The sequence below is a fragment of the Hippocampus zosterae genome, chromosome 2 (genome assembly GCF_025434085.1).
Source record: "Hippocampus zosterae strain Florida chromosome 2, ASM2543408v3, whole genome shotgun sequence".
In the NCBI taxonomy this organism is placed as follows: Eukaryota; Metazoa; Chordata; class Actinopteri; order Syngnathiformes; family Syngnathidae; genus Hippocampus; species Hippocampus zosterae.
The window spans coordinates 16,174,985-16,185,440 of record NC_067452.1 but is presented as its reverse complement, the minus strand read 5'-3'; the positions used below and the strand labels follow the sequence as shown (position 1 = coordinate 16,185,440).

The 10,456-nt window shown below is 39.1% G+C and overlaps 1 protein-coding gene across 1 annotated transcript; it reads right to left on the bottom strand.

Moving 5' to 3' along the window:
* Positions 1 to 481: 481 nt before the first annotated feature.
* On the bottom strand, positions 482 to 4,272 carry tmem9 (transmembrane protein 9). Its single transcript, XM_052058460.1, has 5 exons — positions 4,028 to 4,272; positions 3,682 to 3,773; positions 3,477 to 3,585; positions 2,284 to 2,415; positions 482 to 2,172 (listed from the first exon to the last, which is right to left on the bottom strand). Exons 1-5 carry the CDS (start codon positions 4,118 to 4,120, stop codon positions 2,032 to 2,034), a joined length of 567 nt encoding a protein of 188 aa, XP_051914420.1. The 5' UTR covers positions 4,121 to 4,272; the 3' UTR covers positions 482 to 2,031.
* Positions 4,273 to 10,456: the final 6,184 nt, after the last annotated feature.

The window sequence follows — 10,456 nt, the reverse complement described above, 5'->3', positions numbered from 1 at the left end:
AGAACGTGGAAGAAGGGAGGGGATGTAATCAAGAGGGGAGTTGGGGGCGACACGGTGAAACTAAGGCCGATGAAGTCTTCATCTTCAGTGTGTACCAGTACATCTGTTGCCCAGGTTTATTTATGTTGTTTTTTAAATTGAGGGAAGTGTATGATTATTCAAAACCACCAACTACTAACTCACTTTGACCAAATAAATTACGACAATAAAAAAAGGTCGCATGTTTGACAACATTTGATCTGACTTGTTTGTATGCAAAAATAGATCATGTTGCATCAATATGTGTTCCATTTTAAATAGTTAACGTGATGAAAAGTGAAGATACAACTCAACATATAGTACATGTTCAAGAATCATTGAACTGATAATTTGACAAGCGAGTAGTATTGATACTGGGCAAATCGTAGTCCATCACGTTGTATGCCGTCCTCTAGTGCTAATATTCAGTATGAGCAAATTAGGAACACAAACACACCCACAATTACTTCTTAACCAGTGATTTCTTATTTTGCATTGAGACAAATACACAGACAAATCAATATAAATACAAAATAACAGCAAGAACATTCAAATTAGTCATATATATGTCAGAAAACAATCATGACAAATTAAATGATGAAAACTAAGTGACTGGGCATCACATTAGGAGGTAAAATGGTTGAGCTTATGTTTCGTAGCAAACGCTTGCAATAATTCTGTGATTGGTCCAGTTGCAAATGAGGGAAGTGCATCAGCGTACGGTCGAAAGCCGCATCTCACATAATCAATTATTTATTATTTTTTTTCATGGGGAATTTTTCCTCCACTTGGCGCTAAAAAATACCCAACTATTGCTTTCTACAGCACCCTAAAATGCCACAAGAGGGCGCCGAAGCCATGGCTAATACAACTGAGCATTTGAATAAGGTTTTTTGGAGTAGGGAGGGATCTAAAACAGGCAGGATATGGTTCTCGAGGAACCAGAGTTTCCCTACCCTTGTGCAGCCACGTTAGAGCAACCGGTTAAGGGAGTGAAATGAATGAAATATAGTCGCCATGTCCATTTTGTGCTCACAACCATGGTGAACATCTGTGCTGTTTAGAGTTGCTCTCATCCATCAACTAGAGGGAAGAAATCATTCTTTCTGATTACGGCAACAATTTAGTTTTAAACCAGGGAAGAAAAATGAAGCAACTCTATGAAAGAAGACCAGCACAACCCAATCTTCGACATGACCGCGTTTCACAATCACAACATACAAGGATATGCTCTGATCACTTTAAATCAATCTTTTTTTTCTTTTTCATGTGGAGTGAGTCATTAGATTGACGTTTTGATTGTAAATTTGAGGCAGACGTAATGATTACTGTTTGCGTGCCAATGCAAGTTTTAGTTTGTATTGCCATTAACATTACACATTAAGCACATTAATCTGCTGATTAAGGGATGAGATTCAAAGAGTGTGGTTATTACACGGTTGTCGGCAATTATCGTAGACTCCACTTAGGCATTTGGGTGACAGAGACTCTCCTCACTTTGCTTTTCAACCACATGGGACCACATTATGAAATGACATTTTACCTAAGTATTATTGGAACACAATAAATGTATGCAATTAATGTATTGGCACAGCTTGGCAAGTTGGACATGGAGGTTCATGGAATACAACATTTTTGCCCTTCATCTGCCAAACAAATTTTGAACACATACATTTATGGTTTAATCCATTAATGTAGGCAAATTATAAACCTTTTTTGTGGGGTCAAATACAATTTTTTTGGGGGGGGGGGCGGTTATTCTAATGCACATTCAGTAGTTGGTTAACCACGGGTAGATTATTATTGGTATATTATTGACAAGGAACCCAAAAGATAAGTAGGGAGAAGCATCGCGATCATCAGCGTTACACTAGTAGTTACAGTATATTTTTGGGTCAAGCCACGGAACTCCATTTTGTGAAATTGTGACAGTGAAGAGCAATAAAGAAAGTGCAGCTGATGGCAGAGGAAATACCCGCTCTCAACCTGGGTTCTGAATGGTCGACTCTACGTTCAACTAAGCAGCTTGTGGCGGTCAAACACAGTCTTGCGCTGTTCCTGGACTTGCTTCTTCCAGCGTTGCTGTGCCCCCTCGACCCGCTCCAGCACTGTGTTTCCTCTGGCCTGGCTGCTGCCTACCCGTGGACGCATCTCCTAGACGCAGGCAGAAGAGAAGCGCGCACATGGAGAAACCCAGATTCATGAAAGCAAAAGGAATGGCTACCTTGAGCCGATGTCAATGCACGTGTCAAGTATTCAACATACCTCAGAGTCGTCCTCATTGTGCAGGGGCTGGGTGTATGCGTCGTGCTTGCGGATGAGAGGATCCACCAACAGGAGGAACAACATGTACAGCATCAGTGCCCCCACAACAGATAGGTATATGATGATCGTCACCTGTGGCAAAAGCAGTCATTGTTAACCAGACCTTGTGCAACTATTTAGTACAGGGATGGACAACTGGCACAAGACACATGTTCAAAAATCATCATGTAGTTAAAAAACAAAACAGTTATTTTATTGATTCATTTTTTTATAAACCCCAAATTCCTCCTAAAATGCAGATTAAAAAAATGGGAAAACTATTCAATACATGAAAAAAAAAGAACAAATGGAAAAAAAAATATGACAAACCTGCAACGGTCAACTCTCCTTTCAAGATGTAATATCTGAAATTACCACTGGACGGCAGAAATGTCTTATTTGCACCAACATCATACTGCATCTGAAATTAATCTGGCCAATTTGCTTGACCAGTGCCCTCTTGCAGCCCAGACTACATCACGCACACTATGCAACAGTACACGCATGTCACATTACCGGTCCTCGTTTCATTCCTATGCCATAAAATTATCTGAATTTCATCATGAAAATTGCTGTAGATTAGGGCTGGCGGGCGAGCGTGCCACCCGTTTACTTATTTTTCCTGATGAGAAAAAAATAGGATGGTCTGGGAGTCATAAAGTGCAGAGGACAGCATCATGTTGCCAGAAGAGTGACACCCAACTTGTGTTTTGTTGTTGTTGTTGTTTTTTTTTTTTTAGGCAGTGATTATGATGTTAGCAAGGAATCCTGGGCCAGTTGAATCAGCTATTTTACCGTGATTACAGTAGGTTGGTCGTGAATGGGTTATTTTAACCTGATGCCTGCTGTGTTACGGTTCTAACTGGCTTCCACCTTAACTGGCTCCCGATTCCAGCGGTGGTCATTCGAATAAAAAGGGTAGAAAGAGGGATTCGGACAGGAAGGAATAAAGCCGTACCTGCCCAGTACGACACAAGGAGGAACACTTTGAGCAGCGCATAATTTATACTTGATATTCCTGCGTGATACACTAGGTGGCGAGTTGCCGGTCATGCCAAAATAACCACTGCCAAAATGTTAAGAACCCCTAATTGACAAATGATAATAATAACTGAGGTGGTAAAAAAATTACTAGCGAGGAAGCCTTGTTCTACCTTGATAGTGTTGCTGCTCCGCTCCTCGTACTTGCACTCACAGAGCAGGCAGTAAGCCTCCACATCATGGCCAGGCACCGGCATGGGATCCACAACATGGAGGCAGGTGCTATGGGAAAAGACAAACTACGTGTATCAGAATTGAACAGGTGACGAATCTCCAATTGGTTGGAACAGAACACGCGGAGAAACGCGTTGCATTTACCAATCTTTTTGGGAAACATTTCTGTTGTAAATGTGGCCAGTGATGTTTCTGTAAGGCGGGCAGATGCACTTGCAGCGAACGTCTTCAAAGCTCTGTCATTGTAGTAGAATCAACGAAACAGAAAGCGAGTTAAATGAAGGGCTACTTGCTGTTCATGGTATTTGAAAAAAAAAACTATAACATACAACATGCATGAAACAAAGTAGACTTTGTCATATCACTTTTGTTTCCGATATAGTCCTGCTAATGGATACCTATTACATAATGTGTTGACAGTACATTATGGTTCGTTCACAATAATTTCACCTAACAGTTTTTTCCCCCGTAAAATGTACGCCTGTCTTACCTTGGCGTCTGCAAAAGCAGCAGCATCCAGCAACAGCGCCACGAGCGCAGCAGTTACGACAATTCTCCACGAAGTCCTCCCGCAAAACGGCATTCTCTCAGCAGCCCTCAACACGATGCCGTTTTCCGCCAGAGCAAAATGCAACCCAGTCGCAGAAAGGATGCGCAACACTCGAGAAGCTAATCTGTTTTGACAGTGGCCGAATTGCTCCACTTCCTATTTCCGGTTATCGTCACAGAAATGCAAAACCTGCACGCGCGCGCACACGTACACGCACACAGACGCTGCCACCTGCTGGATAAAATACATGTACAGAATCGAGACGCGTACAAGTAAATTCGTTCATCAATTGAAACCATTCACTGAAGGTTAGGTTTTATAATACTATACATTTAAAACGATGCTGATGTTGTTGAAATACTTTAAAATCGGAACATTTAGCAACATGTGAAAAACTGTTTTTCACATTTTGTTAAATGTTCCGGCATTTTGCTAAATGTGACGTCACTGAGGGCCTAAGGTTGAAATGCACGGCCCGCCACGGTAAACATTTCGTAGGACGAACATTTAGTAAAAGGCACATTTATGAACAAAATAACAATCGTACAAGAAATGGGTTAAATATTAAACTTGGTGCGATTATTCATTATGCATAAGTTCATCAATTGCTGATATTTCCTCGAATCCCTTATTGTTGATTGACTGAATCGCCTTTTAGGATTTTGTGTACATGCCAGGTATGATTTGAGTAAAAAGAAAGACAATGTGGAAAGAATATTTTGCCATCATCCATTGAGTAAATATGGTTTCTTCTCATTGTCTCTTCCACTAAAGGTAATTTCATTATTATTTCCAGTCGTGAAAAGCATGACTGAGGAGTTTTTAAAGTCATCAGATTTTTTTCCGCCATAATTTCAAGACAACACTGAATACAAATGAAATCCCACTTCGCTGGTTGAATGTGAAATTTAAGACCTGAATCCTTGACCAAATCAATACCTCTGTTTCCAAGTAATCCTGTTTTCATTTTTTTCCTGGAATCGTCAGATACGCTTAATAAACCCAAGGAATCGACAAATTCATCCTGCCCTGAACCACTTGGGCTTGTGGCCACAGAGATCGATTAAAGGCACGCTTATTTCTCTAATAAACCGAGATATTAGTGTTGAAATAGCAAGCCATCCTCTGTCTCACCTCAATGCTGTGCGCCTCGTCATCATCCACACTGCTCAAAACCCTGTCTCTTCTGCAAATATGGTTAGAGCACACGATGTGTGGCGCAATGTGCAGGGTTTTGATTTTGAAACATGTGTCTTTTGTTTACCAATGCTTGTGTACAAATGACATGTTCTATATATTACGACCAAACATTTTGCTCTCAATTAAGTCAAAAATTGAATTACATGGAACTATTGACTGAATCCATTCATTCATTTTCATATTGGCAATCTGCCACTAGGAGATGCTACAGCACAAGGCTCCTGGCAAAACAAACAACAGCGTCTTGGTGGCCAATGGTTGGGATGGTTGAACTGGGCCAGTTCAACAAGATTGAAAGTGTCGTTGTATCTCACCCGAAATCACAAAGAGCCAAAAAGCCAATTTGCATTAGAGCAACAATATGGGAAAAAAATTGACCTTGTAGAACAAGTCTGAATATCATTTGACGTCACACTGATTTGTAAAAAGAAGATATAGTGCCTTTATCTATTGCCATGGTGACCTCGTATCACCTGTAACTACAGTACCGGTACTTTGGCGTTGTGCAATATGATGTTGCGAGATGTGCTCGCCACTCGCCAAAGTGATCATCAGTCGGTCCATGTTTATTCATGTGTTTGTAGTATGTGATGTGTTGTTTAACGAGCACCTCTGTTCATTTGTATTGTCCATGCAGCTTAAAGGCCGGAGTCCCATTTGTTAAAACCGTTATTAGGCCTTATGTTTCTGATTAGTGGGGGGCGTGTAGAACATATTATTGGAAAGAAAATTTGGGACTTGACTTCCTCTTAAAACAAATGTTTTTTACAAGGCAAAATTCCCTGTTTGCTTCTATATCAGGAGTAATACAACTTTTTTCTTTTTTTTTATTGCAAACATTCTGAAGAAGTCACGCATGACCTATGGGAAGAAACGCTTTTGTGTCCTTATTCTTCACAGCTCTCAACCTTTTACAATGGTTCCTTTTGACCTTTATCATATCGTCTGCAGTGTTTTATTTTTCACCTTCTCTCTTCCTTTCGATCATGCTTTTGTGGAAGACGCCATTTGAATTACAAGACTATCTCTTGGCTACTCTCATCCTATCTCGTCTCATTCGTCTCACCTGCCCTCAGCAGGAGAAGCGATTCTCATGGACACCCATGGTAATGGCAGTCATGGGAGGCAGCAGACAGTGGCGGTCCAGGGGCAGCACAAAAAAACTATAAATCACAACCCATGGTTCCGCCCTGCTGAGTGTAGCCGATCACACTCCACCAAAAAGCAATTCTGCCAACATGTGTTTGCACATTTGTCTTCATCAGCCTCTGGCCTGTTTTGAGCCCCTGTGACTGACATTTTCTTTCCCGTGGAAGCCGAACAGATTTTACTTCTTGATCAAACTATTTGCACATTAGCCTCAAAGGTTTGCTGACACCAAAAAATAAATAAAAGAAAAGAAATAAAAATTGATCTGGCTTGAAATAAATAGTGTTCTGACCAATCACGTGGAACAAACGTGTGAGTTGTTTTTGTTTTCCTGTGGAACTTACCATCAGCTGGTTTTTGGATGTTTAATTTTATTTATTTATTTATTTTTACATATTTTAGGGTTTTGTGCTCATCATGTTACTCTTCCATGTTCAGGTCAAATTTTTTTCCCCGAAATCAAATCATGCGTAAGCCTTTTTTTAAAGTGTAATATGGAAAATACTTAACCAAGTAATCAGAAATAGCCCTAAAAAATGGATTATCCAGAGTATTTTATCAAAGGCAAAAATACTATTTTGGAAAAAACTGCAGAAATAGCAACTGAATTTAATGAGTATCGTGTCAACATCGGCAGTAACCTAGCAAAACAAATTCCTGATCCAACAAACTTGTTTGAAATAGATAGATATTAGGGATGTGAATCTCAGCACTGAGGACGATTCGATACACATCACGATCCACTGCCAGCGATGCGATACTTAAACGATACAAGGAATTTTCTGGCGACACGATGCGATACGTTTCACCGTCGTCACGATGCGATACGATTCGATACACATTAAGTTCAAATCAATGCGATCCGATACGATACAATGCAATTTGTTGCGATATTGTGCAATTAAACATGATGCAAATAAGCAAAGAAAAAAAGCTTTTAAAAAGATGGAATTCAGTATGGTATTACAAAAAGGATACCACTTTATTCCTTATAAAGAGTAGAACTTGTAAAACAACTTATTTAAGCCCTTTCACAATTGGGTTTTGTGCAAAGAAAATGTAAACAATTTGGCACCTGAGACTCACAGCTGTTGCTATAGTGTAAACACAAACAGACTATTCTCACTGAGTGTCTTATATGAAATATAATAATAATATATATATGTATATGAATCTCTAGCGAGGGATGTCCACCCATCCACTGTAAGTGCAACTCTTTGTGCACTGTTCAGCGACACAGTAATCTCACTTCTCACTTTGTTGTACACATCGGGAATATGTTTGTAAGTGAACACAGACCTGTCTGGTATTTTATACCTGGGTTCCAAAACGTGCACGAGCTGTCTGAAACCCTCGTTGTCCACCACGCTAAGGCTGGAGGTCTTTGCATATGAAATAAGCAGTGGCCTTAGTTATAGCCATTGCGCGGTCACAGTGAGTTGCAAGGGGACTCCCAAAAGAAGAGGCAATTTTTTTCTGATCCTGACCTGGTTTACCAAGAGTTTCTCCGGTGTCCGACGAGGAACTGGGCGGGGAAGCGGGAGGAAAACTTGTCGGTGATCTGGTGCCATCGGTTTAAGTGGGTCTGCATATTTGTTGTGCTGCCGTTGTATGGCTTCTTAGTGCGACATTCCTTGCAAATTGCGGAGGTTTTATCAAGCTTTCCGTCTTTCTTTTCGAAGCCGTAGTATTTCCAAACATAAGATTTGAATGTTGCGGCTGCATTAAATATAGTAGTTTCCTTGCTGCTGCGTGCGCTAACTTCCATAATGTTTCGCTCGTTGTGTACTGGACTGTATGTGACGCACGGCTACCGTCCGTATTCAACACAAAACGCAAAGCAATGATGGTGCATTCATTGCGCCTAGGAAAGTGCAGATATGTGACGTTTAACATGAATAAAACGGCGATTGCAACGGATTTTACCGATACCCATCAATGCATCGTGATGAATCGCGATTTCACCGATACCCATCAATGCATCGTGATGAATCGCGATTTCACCCGTCAATCGCGTCGTACCCAGTGAATGAGCCGATGCACTCGGATCGCGGACGTGCGCATCGATGTATCGATTAATATCGATTATTTTCCACACCCTTAATAGATATGTGGAAAAAAAAATCCTCCATGATGTTCCTTACTGTAAAACAAGAAGAAGTATCAAATATTATAAAAACTTTTAAAAAGAAAAAGTCAACTGATTGCTTTAATATTGATATGACAATACTCAAGCAGATTATAGAATATGTAGTGCGACCTTTCACGCACATATGCAACCTGTCATTCAAAGCTGGTATCTTTCCATCAAAAATGAAAATTGCTAAAGTTATTCCAATCTATAAAAGTGGAGAAAGACATCTGTTTACAAATTATAGACCAATATCACTACTACCACAATTTTCTAAAATATTAGAAAAACTATTTTCTCGCAGACTTGATAGCTTTATACAAAAGCATGCGCTGTTAAGTGAGAATCAATATGGCTTCAGGGAAAAACGGACCACCTCAATGGCAGTTATGGAGTTTGTGGAAGCAATAGCCACTAATATAGACAACAAAGAATTTACTGTTGGGGTTTTCCTAGATCTAAAAAAAGCTTTTGACACAATAGATCACAGTATACTATTGAAAAAACTAGAAAGATATGGCATTAGAGGTGTAGCTTATAAATGGATAAAAAGTTATTTAGAAAACAGATATCAGTACGTGCAACTCAACAATAAAAAAACGAATCAACTGAAAATCACTTACGGAGTTCCTCAGGGGTCAGTGCTTGGTCCAAAACTATTCATCTTATATATAAATGATATCTGCAAGGTCTCAAAACTATTTAAATGTGTCCTATTTGCTGATGATACAACTTTCTACTGTTCTGGAATAAATCTGAAACAGCTCCTGACAACCATAGAAAACGAATTAAACAAATTAAAAAACTGGTTCGACAGAAATAAATTGTCACTTAACCTGAAAAAATCGAAGTCAATTGTTTTTGGCACAAGACCAATCAAACACCAAGCTAAAATTATGGTAAACTCAATTGAAATAGAAAGAGCGTATGAAACCAAGTTTCTCGGATTAGTAATAGACTCAAAACTATGTTGGAAACCACATATCGATAACGTAAAAAGAAAAATAGCCAAAACCGTAGGGATCCTCTACAAAACCAAGGAAGTGCTAAATAAGAGATCCTTGTACACATTATACACTTCATTATTATTACCATACATGACCTACTGTGTGGAAATATGGGGAAATGCCTGCAAAACAAACACACTCCCTATTCTCAAACTACAAAAAAAAGCAATTCGAATTATTAATAGATCAAAATATACGGAACCCACAAATCCACTATTTATCAAATTAAATACGATGAAATTTTATGACCTGGTTGACTTTAAAATCGCCCAATTAATGTACAAAGCACACAATAACCTGCTCTGCCAAAACATTCAGAAGTTTTTCGAAATTCGAGAACGCAACTATGAATTAAGAGGTACAAACTTACTCAAAAAACCTAAAACAAGAACAAACATCAAGCAAAGAAGTGTATCTAGCAAAGGTGTTAATCTGTGGAATAATCTCGAAAAGGACCTAAAAATGAGTAAATCGCTTGCTGAGTTCAAAAACAAAATCAAAAAAATAGTACAAACAACCTACATCAATCAGAGTTAAAATGATAAATTCTAAACATTAAATATAATTATAAATCAGAGCTAAGTTGATAAATAGAGAAAGGTATTGAAATATCCATTATGAATACAAGAGAAAATTGACACAAGAGTGCCAGGATGAGGATGTATATAATCCCGATACAAACCAAAAGTTGTAAAAATATCACGGTTACGGGTAAAGTATGAGCCTTAATGGAGACTTCTTCTTACTTTTTCTTTTCTGATTGATATAAAAATGATTTAGTAGATATAAACACATAACGGGGTAGGACTAGTTTTTTACTTCATCCTACTCCCTTGAACATAATAACTGTGTTGAATGAAGACTGATTTCTTTCTTTTTACT

Excerpts from the sequence above, each read along its gene's own strand:
- tmem9 (XM_052058460.1), bottom strand. The coding sequence starts at position 4,120 with ATGCCGTTTTGCGGGAGGACTTCGTGGAGAATTGTCGTAACTGCTGCG. Across the intron at positions 3,586-3,681 it reads AATGTTTCCCAAAAAGATTG|CACCTGCCTCCATGTTGTGG; the intron begins GTAAATGCAACG and ends CTTTTCCCATAG. Across the intron at positions 2,173-2,283 it reads ACAATGAGGACGACTCTGAG|GAGATGCGTCCACGGGTAGG; the intron begins GTATGTTGAATA and ends GCCTGCGTCTAG.